At 40.6% G+C, this 14,746-nt stretch overlaps 1 protein-coding gene across 1 annotated transcript in view; it reads left to right on the top strand.

The window, feature by feature from the left end:
• LOC106981197 (cytochrome P450 3A12) overlaps positions 1 to 14,746 on the top strand; it is a 67,096-nt gene that overhangs the window by 11,773 nt on the left and 40,577 nt on the right. Inside the window, exons 5-7 of the mRNA XM_015079337.3 lie at positions 6,770 to 6,883; positions 7,168 to 7,256; positions 8,575 to 8,723. Coding sequence (XP_014934823.2) covers positions 6,770 to 6,883; positions 7,168 to 7,256; positions 8,575 to 8,723 — 352 coding nt within the window. The remainder of the gene's footprint in view (positions 1 to 6,769; positions 6,884 to 7,167; positions 7,257 to 8,574; positions 8,724 to 14,746) is intronic.

The raw sequence follows: 14,746 nt of genomic DNA, 5'->3' as shown, positions 1-14,746 counted from the left end.
TCTGCAAAAAGCGAAAGCTTGACTTCATCTTTGCCAATTTTGATGCCTTTGATTTCCTTTTGTTGTCTGATTGCTGATGCTAGCACTTCCAGCACCATGTTCAACAAGAGCGGTGAGAGTGGGCATCCCTGTCGTGTTCCTGATCTCAGGGGAAAAGCTCTCAGTTTTTCCCCGTTGAGGATGATGTTAGCTGTGGGCTTTTCATAAATGGCTTTTATGATGTTTAAGTATGTTCCTTCTATCCCGACTTTCTCAAGGGTTTTTATTAAGAAAGGGTGCTGGATTTTGTCAAAGTCCTTTTCTGCATCGATTGACAGGATCATATGGTTCTTCTCTTTTTTTTTGTTAATGTGATGTATCACGTTGATTGATTTGCGAATGTTGAACCAGCCCTGCATCCCAGGAATGTATCCCACTTGATCATGGTGAATAATTCTTTTTATATGCCGTTGAATTCGATTTGCTAGTATCTTATTGAGAATTTTTGCATCCACATTCATCAGTGATATTGGCCTGTAGTTCTCTTTTTGTAATGGGTCTCTGTCTGGCTTAGGAATCAAAGTAATACTGGCTTCATAGAATGAGTCTGGAAGTTTTCCTTCCCTTTCTATTTCTTGGAATAGCTTGAGAAGGATAGGTATTATCTCTGCTTTAAACGTCTGGTAGAACTCCCCTGGGAAGCCATCTGGTCCTGGACTCTTATTTGTTGGGAGATTTTTGATAACCGATTCAATTTCTTCGCTGGTTATGGGTCTGTTCAAGCTTTCTATTTCCTCCTGATTGAGTTTTGGAAGAGTGTGGGTGTTTAGGATTTTGTCCATTTCTTCCAGGTTGTCCAATTTGTTGGCATATAATTTTTCATAGTATTCCCTGATAATTGTTTGTATCTCTGAGGGATTGGTTGTAGTAATCCCATTTTCATTCATGATTTTATCTATTTGGGTCATCTCCCTTTTCTTTTTGAGAAGCCTGGCTAGAGGTTTGTCAATTTTGTTTATTTTTTCAAAAAACCAACTCTTGGTTTCATTGATCTGCTCTACAGTTTTTTTAGATTCTATATTGTTTATTTCTGCTCTGATCTTTATTATTTCTCTTCTTCTGCTGGGTTTAGGCTGCCTTTGCTGTTCTGCTTCTATTTCCTTTAGGTGTGCTGTTAGATTTTGTATTTGGGATTTTTCTTGTTTCTTGAGATAGCCCTGGATTGCAATGTATTTTCCTCTCAGGACTGCCTTCACTGCGTCCCAAAGCGTTTGGATTGTTGTATTTTCATTTTCGTTTGTTTCCATATATTTTTTAATTTCTTCTCTAATTGCCTGGTTGACCCACTCATTTGTTAGTAGGGTGTTCTTTAACCTCCATGCTTTTGAAGGTTTTCCAGACTTTTTCCTGTGGTTGATTTCAAGTTTCATAGCATTGTGGTCTGAAAGTATGCATGGTATGATTTCAATTCTTGTAAACTTATGAAGGGCTGTTTTGTGACCCAGTATGTGATCTATCTTGGAGAATGTTCCATGTGCACTCGAGAAGAAAGTATATTCTGTTGCTTTGGGGTGCAGAGTTCTAAATATATCTGTCAAATCCATCTGATCCAATGTATGATTCAGGGCCCTTGTTTCTTTATTGACCGTGTGTCTAGATGATCTATCCATTTCTGTAAGTGGGGTGTTAAAGTCCCCTGCAATTACCACATTCTTATCAATAAGGTTGCTTATGTTTATGAGTAATTGTTTTATATATTTGGGGGCTCCCGTATTCGGCGCATAGACATTTATAATTGTTAGCTCTTCCTGATGGATAGACCCTGTAATTATTATATAATGCCCTCTTCATCTCTTGTTACAGCCTTTAATTTAAAGTCTAGTTTGTCTGATATAAGTATGGCTACTCCAGCTTTCTTTTGGCTTCCAGTAGCATGATAAATAGTTCTCCATCCCCTCACTCTCAATCTAAAGGTGTCCTCAGATCTAAAATGAGTCTCTTGTAGACAGCAAATAGATGGGTCTTGTTTTTTTATCCATTCTGATACCCTATGTCTTTTGGTTGGCGCATTTAATCCATTTACATTCAGTGTTATTATAGAAAGATACGGGTTTAGAGTCATTGTGATGTCTGTATGTTTTATGCTTGTAGTGATGTCTCTGGTACTTTGTCTCACAGGATCCCCCTTAGGATCTCTTGTAGGGCTGGTTTAGTGGTGACAAATTCCTTCAGTTTTTGTTTGTTTAGGAAGACCTGTATCTCTCCTTCTATTCTAAATGACAGATTTGCTGGATAAAGGATTCTCGGCTGCATATTTTTCCTGTTTAGCACACTGAAAATATCGTGCCAATCCTTTCTGGCTTGCCAAGTTTCAAAAGAGAGATCAGTCACGAGTCTTATAGGTCTCCCTTTATATGTGAGGGCACGTTTATCCCTTGCTGCTTTCAGAATTTTCTCTTTATCCTTGTATTTTGCCAGTTTCACTATGATATGTCGTGTAGAAGATCGATTCAAGTTACATCTGAAGGGAGTTCTCTGTGCCTCTTGGATTTCAATGCCTTTTCCTTCCCCAGTTCAGGGAAGTTCTCAGCTATAATTTCTTCAAGTACCCCTTCAGCACCTTTCCCTCTCTCTTCCTCCTCTGGGATACCAATTATGCGTATATTATTTCTTTTTAGTGTATCACTTAGTTCTCTAATTTTCCCCTCATACTCCTGGATTTTTTTATCTCTCTTTCTCTCAGCTTCCTCTTTTTCCATAACTTTATCTTCTAGTTCACCTATTCTCTCCTCTGCCTCTTCAATCCGAGCTGTCGTCGTTTCCATTTTGTTTTTCATTTCGTTTAAAGAGCTTTTCAGCTCCTTGTGACTGTTCCTTAGTCCCTTGATCTCTGTAGCAAGAGATTCTCTGCTGTCCTCTATACTGTTTTCAAGCCCAGCGATTAATTTTATGACTATTAGTCTAAATTCACTTTCTGTTATATTATTTAAATCCTTTTTGATCAGTTCATTAGCTGTTGTTATTTCCTGGAGATTCTTCTGAGGGGAATTCTTCCGTTTGGTCATTTTGGATAGTCCCTGGAGTGGTGAGGACCTGCAGGGCACTTCCCCTGTGCTGTGGTGTATAACTGGAGTTGGTGGGCGGGGCCGCAGTCCAACCTGATGTCTGCCCCCAGCCCACTGCTGGGGCCACAGTCAGACTGGTGTGTGCCTTCTCTTCCCCTCTCCTAGGGGCGGGATTCACTGTGGGGTGGCGTGGTCCGTCTGGGCTACTTGCACACTGCCAGGCTTGTGGTGTTGGGGATCTGGCGTATTAGCTGGGGTGGGTAGGCAAGGTGCACGGGGGCAGGAGGGGCAGGCTTAGCTCGCTTCTCCTTAGGTGATCCACTTCAGGAGGGGCCCTGTGGCAGTGGGAGGGAGTCAGATCCGCTGCTGGAGGTTTGGCTCCGCAGAAGCACAGAGTTGGGTGTTTGGGCGGAGCCAGCAAGTTCCCTGGCAGGAACTGGTTCCCTTTGGGATTTTGGCTGGGGGATGGGCGGGGGAGATGGCGCTGGTGAGCGCCTTTGTTCCCCACCAAACTGAGCTCTGTCGTCCAGGGGCTCAGCAGCTCTCCCTCCCTTTGTCCTCCAGCCTTCCCGCTTTCTGAGCAGAGCTGTTAACTTATGACCTCCCAGACGGTAAGTCGTGCTTGCTGTCGGAACACGCTGCGTCCGTCCGGGCCCCTCTGCTTTTGCCAGCCAGACTCGGGGGCTCTGCTTGGCTGGCGAGCCGCCCCTCCGCCCCGGCTCCCTCCCGCCAGTCCGTGGAGCGCGCACCGCCTCGCCGTCCTTCCTACCCTCTTCCGTGGGCCTCTCGTCTGCGCTTGGCTCCGGAGACTCCGTTCTGCTAATCCTCTGGCGGTTTTCTGGGTTATTTAGGCAGGTGTAGGTGGAATCTAAGTGATCAGCAGGACGCGGTGAGCCCAGCGTCCTCCTACACCGCCATCTTCTTCCCAAGCTCCACACTTCATGTCTTAAGATCTCCATATATTTCCCTGGGTTTGGGAAGTTTTCAGCCATTGTTTCTTTAAAACAAATTTTTTTTTAAAACATTGATTCATTTTTGAGAGACAGAGAGAGACAGCACGAGCAGGGAAGGGGCAGAAAGAGTGAGACACAGAATCTAAAGGAGGCTCTAGACTCTGAGCTGTCAGCACAGAGCCCAACGCAGGGCTCGAACCCACGAACCGCGAGACCATGACCTGAGAGAAGTCGGATGCTCAACCGACCGAGCAATCCAGGCGCCCCTAGCCATTGTTTCTTTAAGTAAGCATTCTTCCCACTTTTTCCTTCTACCACTGAGTCTTCCATATGTGAATATTGTTTCACTTGATGGTGTCTTATAAGTCCTATAGGCTTCTTTCCCCCAGTTATTTTCTTTTCTTTTCTTTTCTTTTCTTCTTCTCCTTCTCCTTCTCCTTCTCCTTCTCCTTCTCCTTCTCCTTCTTCTTCTTCTTCCCTACTCTGACTGGATAATTTAAACTAATCCAGGAGGACATAGTTGATTAGGCAACTGGTGGCCATGTTAGCCCCTGCATGTCATTGGCGGCAAGAGCATGGAGGGTTCTTTGTGGCTGCACAGCTGTTGGGGTCTTCAGTAGCACCACCAGATCCAGTGCCAGGAGATTGGAGCAAGCAGAATGTTGGCCAGAATTGGAGCTATGCATATGCTCATCTGTGGAAGCTGAGAGCAGGCACATGCTCAAAACTGTGCTGGGACCATTGGTGGGGACCATGGCCAACTGTGGGTACAAAGGTAGCTTTGAGTGCCTGGGATGTCTTTGGGCACTCAGGTGGCTTCAGGGGCTAGCTACTTGTTCATGCACAGCAGTCGGGGCTCATGACTGGAGTTCACACAGGCTGTGTAGTTTTACAGCTTCAGGGTTTAGCTGTGGTCTCAAGTGGTAGTGCATTCCAGTGACAGGAGTCAGGCCTGGCTCAGACACCTGAGAAACAGCTGGGGCCTGGGCTGCTTTGTACATATGCCCAGTCACAGAGGCCAGGGCTGGCTGCTGGTGCAGATTCCAGGCTCAGGGTGTTGGTGGTGACACTGGCGGAGGCAACTCAAGTGAGGGAAGATGGGGCAGAGCAGGACTCAGGGAGCTGGAACATACCAATGTGAAAACCTGTGGGACTCTCAGCAGCAAAATCTTTAGAAGGTGCACAGTGCTGTGCCAGCTGCTTGTTCCTTAGCAGCTAAGGTTTGTAGGGTCTTCTGCAGAGCAGGACACAGAGCACCATGGTTATACATGCCACTTAGCTGATACTGGTAGTCCTGCCCTTTTTTGTTCTAACTGTCTCTAGATGTGTCAGCTGTGTCAGTCTCCGGGAAGTTTGAAACCAAAGTGGGTCTCTTGTGCCATGCCCTGAAAGGCTGGCACCAGTGATCCCTTACGCTTCTGTCCGCTACCCAGCAGGGGCCCCTCTCAATCTGAGGAGTGTCTTCCTGGTGCTGAGCAGTGCTGGCCTGGGGCCTGGGGTGATGCAGGCAGAATGAAGCTATTCTCCCTACTCTTCCTGTGCAGTTATTCTCAGGAGTTTTGCTCTATGGTGAGGTTGGAGCTTCTTAAATGGACTCCAAAGCTCTTAGGCCTATTTTTGTTTGTGGATAGCTGTCTAACTCTTGTTCTTTGTGGGGTGACAGAGGCTGGCATGACCCGTTCCATCATCGTGGTGATGTCATATCAGTCTAACATCATTGAGGTGATGTTAGCTGTGGGTTTTTTTAGATGCTCTTTATTAAGTTGAGGAAGATTTCCTCTGTTCCTAGTTTGTGAGTTTTAAATGTGACTGGGTATTGGAGATATCTATATTGAAACAAAATATAGTTTTGGAAGATGGAAGAAAGATTTGAGCTGTTTGGCTTGATAGACCAGTCCCTACTGAGAAATAGAATTCTCTCACTCTTTTTCCTTCTGTCCCTTTAGGGAAATACAGGGGGATTAGTTTTCCATGTACCTGCATTATTTCTTCAGAATAGCAGATAGATTCCTAATCTTTTTTTTAAGTTTATTTACTTATTTTGAGAAAGAGAGTGAGAGAGCTTGAGCGAGCATGGGGGAGGGGCAGAGAGATGGAGACAGAATCTCAAGCAGACTCTGTGCTGACAGCAAGTATCCTGACATGGCACTTGATCCCACAAACTGTGAGATCATGACCTGGACCAAAATCAAGAGTCAGATGTTTAACTGACTGAGCCACTCAGACACCCCAGATTCCTAATATTTTTAGTGTTAACTATACTGTTTTTTTTTTTTTAATCACCATATCAAGACATCTGTTTTTGAGTTGCTCCTGCTACAGATATATGTGAAGACAGAACTGGTCTGAGACAGCATACAGTTTGCCAGGGCTCTCTGGCTATCTCTACCAATCCATTTCTACTCTGCACAGTTTAGGAGAAGTACTAGTGTTAATCTTGTGTATTCCCCTGGAGGAGTAGTTTCCCTACCAGATTTCCCCAACTGCATTTACTTTAAAAAGAAGATTGGAATAGAAGTCTGGAAATACTGGAATAGAAGATTGGAAAGAAGTCTGAAAAGCATATCAGGTGGCTGGATGTCTCCTTCAGCCTTGCAGGAAGCTAGGCATTTGGGATAAATATTTATTGAGCATCTGGCATAGGGCCTGCTACTAATTAGATAGGCAGTAAATATTTGTTGAATAATTTCTGCCCGCTTAACAAATTTTCCACATCCCTTGAGAGACCTTCAAAACTTATATAAGGCAAAATGTCTTTTGCTTTGACTCTAGTCTTTTGGTCCAGTGGGATTTATGAAAAGTGCCATCTCTCTGTCTGAAGATGAACAATGGAAGAGAATACGAACAGTGCTGTCTCCAACCTTCACCAGTGGAAAACTCAAGGAGGTAAGAAAGGGAGGACTTTCAGTTAGGAAGTTAAGGAATGCACCGGGGCACAGATAGAAACTAAGACCATAGTCCATCTCTTGGGGGTAGTCTGCTGAATTTGGGCTTTTTAAAAGGGGTATTTTATTTTCATGTCCTAGAAGAGACATAATAAGATATGTTATTTAAAAAAATGACTACTTAAAAAAAACGACAAAAAACATTGTTCCATGTTTGTGAAAGCCATATCATTCTGGGACTTGATTTTCTGATTTAACTTCAGGCGGTATTGTATTTGTGTGTAGATGTTCCCCATTGTTGGCCAGTATGGAGATGTGTTGGTGAGGAACCTGAGGAAGGAGGCAGAGAAAGGCAAGCCCGTCAATTTGAAAGAGTAAGTAGAGCTGCACCTGCTGAGCTTCTGGTTCTCTCATGACACTTTCCAGCTGCTGCCACAAAGCCAAATTCCCACTGTTGAGTTAGTCCAGTGAACAAACAGAAGTAGGCATGTGGTGCTACAAGTCCAGTGGGCCACCCAAGAAGAGGTAGCACCCCTCAAAAGGCAGGGAGGTCAGGAGAGAGAGGGTCTTCTTTTGTGTACGTGAGGTGGGATTAAGTTATCTGCTTGATTGTCCCCTTGGATATTCTGGAAGACAAAAATAACATTGTTTGAAAAGAGGAAACATAATTTGACGAATCATTGTATGTAGAGAGTATGGAATGGTGGGAGGAGAAGGCATTTTGTACATATTGGTGGGCAGTGGGTGGGACAGGGAAGTTATCATGTGGAACTTAGAACAACTTAAAGCCCTTCCTGATTTTGTTGAGGATATTAGCAAAACATTAAATATTAACTTTACGACCACTTGTCCTTCCTTCAGTAACAAAGGAGAGAAGGCCCTGCACATGTTAGGGTAACCATATATATATATATTTTTTTTTGCCTAAACTGTGATATTTTTAAATTATGCAGGATGATCAGTTGTACACTGGCACTGTCCTAGGAAAACTAGTGGAATATGATCACTTATCTATGACATCCCATAAATCAATATTGGAGTGATCTGGTACATATTTTTTGACCAGGAACATTCTTAGTTCTTATATTTTCCAGATATGAGTGTGTCCTCGGGGAAAGCTCTGATCACTGGAGTTGAGGAAGAGAGGGTCTTTCAGGAGCCTTAGCAGGGGTGTAGAGAAGAAGGGATGACATTCCTGGCAGCACAGATTGTGGTGTTGCTGTTCTGTAATGTGCTGAAGAAGAATCAGCTCTGAGCATAGATACTGTGGTGAGAGAAGGTCCAGATCAGTTTCACCCTTCTTGACTCCCCTAGGAAGGGTTAATATTCCACCATTTACTCTGCCCAGACACAGTGCTAATCCGGCTTCTATTGTCCATGCTCAAAACACACTACTGTAATTTGCCTGGGTCGGAGCTCATGACTGAGCTCATGGAGCTAAGAGGTGTGTCTGACTTGCCATAGTATCACCATCTTAGCACAGGGCCAGCTGCATCATTGACACCTCATGACCACTTCATGAGTGAGAATGATCATATATAGACTCTTTAGATGATCCAGCAGGTGGTTCTGAAAGTATGGCTCTTGTCTTGCCTGGGCATCAGAATCTACATGTACTTCCTCCTGTCTTTGTTGGATAAGGATGGTAAAGATGCTGATTTTACGTATCCATGCCTTTCTTTCTCTACTCAGCATCTTGGGGGCCTACAGCATGGATGTGATTACTAGCACATCGTTTGGAGTGAACATTGATTCCCTCAACAACCCACGAGATCCCTTTGTGGAAAATACCAAGAAGCTCTTAAAATTTTCATTTCTGGATCCATTTTTCTTCTCATTATGTATGTACACTACTATTTTTGCTTTTTCTCTTCCCTTTTTTCTTTCCTTCTTCTCCTCCTTCATCCCTCACGTTCTCCCTTCCTACCATTCTACAACAATTTTATTGATATATAACTTCATTTAAAATATAATTCAATTGTTTTTATGGCTTGAGTTTCGTTGATAAAGGAATAGATAAAGAAAATGTGGTATGTATATTCAACAACATCTTATTGAACCATAAAATGAAGGGAAATTCTGTACTGGACAACGTGGATGAATCCTGAAGGCTTTATGATAAGTGAAAAGAGACAGAGAAAGATAAATACTGTATGATCTTAATACATGTAGAATCAAAAAACAACAACCAAGAACCAAAATCATACAAAGATGAGATCAGATTTGTGGTTACTAGAGGTAGGGGTGAAGGGGTAGGAATTGAATGAAGGTGATCAAAGGTACAAACATTCAATTATAAGGGAGATAAGTACTTGACTGGTAATTTACAACATGATGACTATAGTTAACACTGCTGTATGATGTATTTGTAAATTGCTAAGAGAGTTGATTCCAGAAGTTCTCATCATAATGGAAAAAATTTTGGTTTTTTTAACTATATGAGATGATGGTTGTCAGCTAATTGCATTGTGGTGATCATTTCTTTATATGTTTGTCAAGGAATTACGCAGTACACCTTAACTTATACAGTAGCATAGGTCTATTATAACTCAATGAAACTGAAAAAATCGTTTTGGAACATTCAAAGATTCATGCAGCTTTTACTGCAGTCAGTGGTTAGAATATCATCCACTCAAATCCTGTAGTTTTTTAGTATCACATCCCACTTTCCTTAACCCTACACCACCATGAATCTACTTTCTATCTTAATTGATTTGCCTTTTCTGGACTCTATACAGATAGAATAATATAATATGTGAGTTTTGTGGCTGGCTTCTTTCATTAGTATAATGTTTTCAAAGTTTATTCTTGTTATAGTGTGCATCATTACTTCCTTTCTTTTTATGGCAGAATAATATTCCATTGTATGGACATACTGCATTTTGTTTTTCCTCCCATCATTTGATGGACATTTGGGATGTTTACAACTCTTGGGTATTGTGAATAGTGCTGCTGTGAACATTTGTATAAGTTTTTGTTTAGATACCTGTTTTGAACCTTTTTTTTAGTTACTCAGGAGTGGAATTGCTAAGGTATGTAGTAACTTGCTATATGCTAAGGTATAATAAGTGTGTTTAACAATAAGGAACTGCCAAACTGTTTTCCACAATAGCTACACCATTTATACTCCCACCAGAAGGTATGAAGGTTCCAGTTTCTGGCCATCCTTGCCAACATGTGGTTTACACTTGTCTACTGTTTTGATGATGGTCACCTTAATGGGTGTGAAAGGGTATCTTCTTGTGGTTTTGTTTTGCACTTCTCTAATGGCTAGTGAGGTTGAATAACTTTTTATATGCTTGTTGGCTGTTTCGTAACTTCTTTAGATAAATGTGTATTCAAATTTTTGTGCATTTATAGTTCAGTTTTTTGTCTTTTTGTTACTGAGTTATAAGAATTCTCTGTATCTTTTAGATACAAATTCCTTATCTGATGTATGATTTGCAAATTTGTCTCTCATTCTGTAGGTGTTTTTTAACTTTCTTCAAAGTATTTTTCTGTAAGCATAAAATGTTTAATTTTGATGATGTACAGTTTATGTATTTTTCCTTTTATTTCTGTGCTTTTGGTGTCATATCTTTGAATTCCCTGGGAAATCTGAGAGCATGAAGATTAATCCGTTGATTTTCTTCTAAGAGTTATAAAGTTTTAGCTTTTAGGTTTGGGTCTTTGATCCATTTTGAATTTCTTTTATATGTGGTATAAGTTAGGAGTTCTACTTCATTTTTTTTTTTTTTTTTTTTTTTGGCATGTGACCATCCTCTCTTGTCCCAGCACCATTTATTGAGAAGACTTTTTTTCTCCACTGAGTGGTCTTGGAAACTTTGTCAAAATCAGTTGACCATAAACACATGGGTATAATTTTGGACTCTAAATTCAATTCCATCGACCTTTATGTCTGTCCTTATGCCTGTACCACATTGCCTTGATTATTATGGCTTCATGGTAAGTTTTGAAACTGGAAGTCTGACTTCTACAACTTTATTCTTTTTTTTTTTTTGAGATTGTTTTGGCTATTCTGGGTCCCTTACAATTCCATATAAAATTTAAGTTTAGCATGTCATTTTCTACAAAGAAGCTATCTAGGACTCTAATAGGGAATGCGTTCATCTGCATTTGAGGAGTATTGCCGTCTTGACAATATTAAGTTCTAATCCATGATCATTGGATGTTTTTCTATTTACATGGATCTTCTTTAATTTATTTCAGTTAATATTTGTGGTTTTCAGAGTATAGTTTTGCTCTTCTTTTGTTAAATCTATTCCTAAGTATTCTGTTCTTCTCAATGTTGTTGTAAATGGAGTTATATTCCTAATTTTGGTTTTAGATTTTTTATTGCAGTGTATTGAAATATAATTGACTTTGTATGTTGATCTTGTATCCTGAAACCCTGCTAAGCTGGTTTACTAGGTCCAATAGATTTTAATTCATTCCTTCAGATTTTCTATGTACAGTGCCATGTTATCTGATAATAAAGATGCTTTTACTTCTTTATTCCCTCCATGAATAGAGTTTCTTTCTTTTTGTTTGTTTGTTTTGCCTACCTTTTCTGTCTAGAACTTCTAGTACATTGTTGAATAGAAGTGGCAATAGAGACAGCCTTGTTTTGTTTAATCTTAGGGGAAAGTGTTCAGTCTATTTCTATTAAGTATGGTGTTAGCTGTGAGTTTTTGTAGATGCCCTTTATCAGATTGAGAATATTCGTTTCCTAGTTTGTTGAGTGTTTTTGTTGAAAAGGTATTGGACAAAAGTATTGTCAAATACTTTTTCTGCATGTATTGAGATGGCCGTATGGTTTTTTAGAAAAATTGTTATTGTTATGCTGTATTATATAACCTTGCATTGCTGGATAAGCTCCTCCTGGTTATGGTGTATCCTTCTTTTGATAATGTTGCTGGATTCAGTTTGCTAGTATTTTGGTGAGGATATGTGCATCCATGTCCTGAGATACATTGGTCTGTGGTTTTCTTGTTCTTTACTATCTTTGTCTGGTTTTACTATCAGGGTAATACTGGCCTCATAGAATGAGTTTGGAAGTGTTTCTACCTGTTCTATATTTTGGAAGAATTTGTGCAAAATTGGTGTTGATTCTACTTTAAATATTTGCTAGAACTCACCTGTGAAATCATCTGGAGCTCAGCTTCTTTTTGTGGGTAGTTTCTTCACTACCAGCTCAATCTTTTTGTCTTTCAGATTGCCTAATTTTTTAATGTCACTTTCTTTTTTTTAATTAAAAAAATGTTTATTTATTTTTGAGACAGAGAGAGACAGAGCATGAGCAGGGGAGGGGCAGAGAGAGAGGAAGACACAGAATCTGAAGCAGGCTCCAGACTCTGAGCTGTCAGTACAGAATCTGACATGGAGCTCACGGACTGTGAGATCATGACCTGAGCCAAAGTCAGATGCTTAAACGACTGAACCACCCAGGCGCCCCAGTGTCAATTTCTAGTTTGTGTTTTTCTAGGAATTTTTTCATTTCATCTAAGTTTTCTAGTTTATTGGCATACAGTTGTCCATGGGATTCCTTTTTAGTCTTTTTTTATTTCTGTAATGTCAGTAGTAATCTCTCCTTTCATTTCTGATGATAGTAATTTGAATCTTCTCTCCTTTTTGTTTTGTCAGTCTAGCTAAATGAATGACCAAGCATTCTTAGAATGAATCAGCTTTGTTTCATTGATTTTTTTGTTGTTTTTATTCCCTAGTTCGTAAGTTTCTGCTCTTGTCTCTATTATTTACTTCCTTCGGCTTGCTTTGGGTTTAGTTTCCTCTTGTTTTTTCAGCACGTGTTTGACAGAAAGCTGGGTCCTTGATTTGAGATCTTTGTTCCTTTTAAATGTAGACATTTAAAACAATAAAATTCTTCCTTGTCTGGCACAAAAACAGACACATAGACCAATGGAATAGAATAGAAACCCCAGAACTAGACCCACAAACGTATGGCCAACTAATCTTTGACAAAGCAGGAAAGAATATCCAATGGAAAAAAGACAGTCTCTTTAACAAATGATGCTGGGAGAACTGGACAGCAACATGCAGAAGATTGAAACTAGACCACTTTCTCACATGATTCACAAAAATAAACTCAAAATGGATAAAAGACCTGAATGTGAGACAGGAAACCATCAAAACCCTAGAGGAGAAAGCAGGAAAAGACCTCTCTGACCTCAGCTGCAGCAATTTCTTACTTGACACATCCCCAAAGGCAAGGGAATTAAAAGCAAAAATGAACTACTGGGACCTTATGAAGATAAAAAGCTTCTACACAGCAAAGGAAACAACCAACAAAACTAAAAGGCAACCAACGGGATGGGAAAAGATATTTGCAAATGACATATTGGACAAAGGGCTAGTATCCAAAATCTATAAAGAGCTCACCAAACTCCACACCCAAAAAACAAATAACCCAGTGAAGAAATGGGCAGAAAACATGAATAGACCCTTCTCTAAAGAAGACATCCGGATGGCCAACAGACACATGAAAAGATGCTCAACATCGCTCCTTATCAGGGAAATACAAATCAAAACCACACTCAGATATCACCTCACGCCAGTCAGAGTGGCCAAAATGAACAAATCAGGAGACTATAGATGCTGGCGAGGATGTGGGGAAACGGGAACCCTCTTGCACTGTTGGTGGGAATGCAAACTGGTGCAGCCACTTTGGAAAACAGTGTGGAGGTTCCTCAAAAAATTAAAAATAGATCTACCCTATGACCCAGCAGTAGCACTGCTAGGAATTTACCCAAGGGATACAAGAGTACTGATGCATAGGGGCACTTGTGCCCCAATGTTTATAGCAGCACTCTCAACAATAGCCAAATTGTGGAAAGAGCCTAAATGTCCATCAACTGATGAATGGATAAAGAAATTGTGGTTTATATACACAATGGAGTACTACGTAGCAATGAGAAAGAATGAAATATGGCCCTTTGTAGCAACATGGATGAAACTGGAGAGTATGATGCTAAGTGAAATAAGCCATACAGAGAAAGACAGATACCATATGTTTTCACTCTTATGTGGATCCTGAGAAACTTAACAGAAACCCATGGGGGAGGGTAAGGAAAAAAAAAAAGAGGTTAGAGCGGAAGAGAGCCAAAGCATAAGAGACTCTTCAAAACTGAAAACAAACTGAGGGTTGATGGGGAGTGCGAGGAAGGGGAGGGTGGGTGATGGGTATTGAGGAGGGCACCTTTCAGGATGAGCACTGAGCGTTGTATGGAAACCAATTTGACAATAAATTTCATATATTGAAAAAAAAAGAGAGATACTAAAAAAATAATAATAATAATAAAATAAAATTCTTCCTGGTCACTGCTTTTGCTACATCCCGTGAGTTTTGGTATGTCATGTGTTCATTTGTATGAGTTTCCACGTGATTCCTAATTACCCTTTGATTGCTTCTTTGAACCATTGTTTATATAGGAGTGGAATGTTTAATTTCCACATATTTGTGAGTTTCCCAGTATTCTTTGTGCTCTTGATTTCTAACTATATTCCTTTGTGTTTGAAGGGCATCCTATGTATTATTTGCATCCTGACGACAATTTCTTACAAAGAATGATTTTTTGCCTTTTAAAAAATGTTTATTTTGAGAAAGAGAGAGGGAGAGTGTGAGCAGGGGGAGGGGCAAAAAGAGAGGAGAGAAAGAATCACAAGCAGGCTATATGCTGTCAGCACAGAGGCTGATGTAGGGCTCTATCTCACAAACCTCGAGATTATGAGCTGAGCAGAAATCAAGAGTGGGTCTCTTAACCAACTGAGTCACCCAGGTGCCCCTTAAATAGCATGATTAATTAGAGTAGCATATTATGATCTGATTTATCCAAAGAGATTCTAGTCCAAAAATAAAAGCTAAGATATC

The sequence above is a fragment of the Acinonyx jubatus genome, chromosome E3 (assembly GCF_027475565.1).
Source record: "Acinonyx jubatus isolate Ajub_Pintada_27869175 chromosome E3, VMU_Ajub_asm_v1.0, whole genome shotgun sequence".
NCBI lineage: Eukaryota > Metazoa > Chordata > Mammalia > Carnivora > Felidae > Acinonyx > Acinonyx jubatus.
Note: the sequence above shows the minus strand (reverse complement) of the source record. Positions and strands in the feature narration are given on the sequence as shown.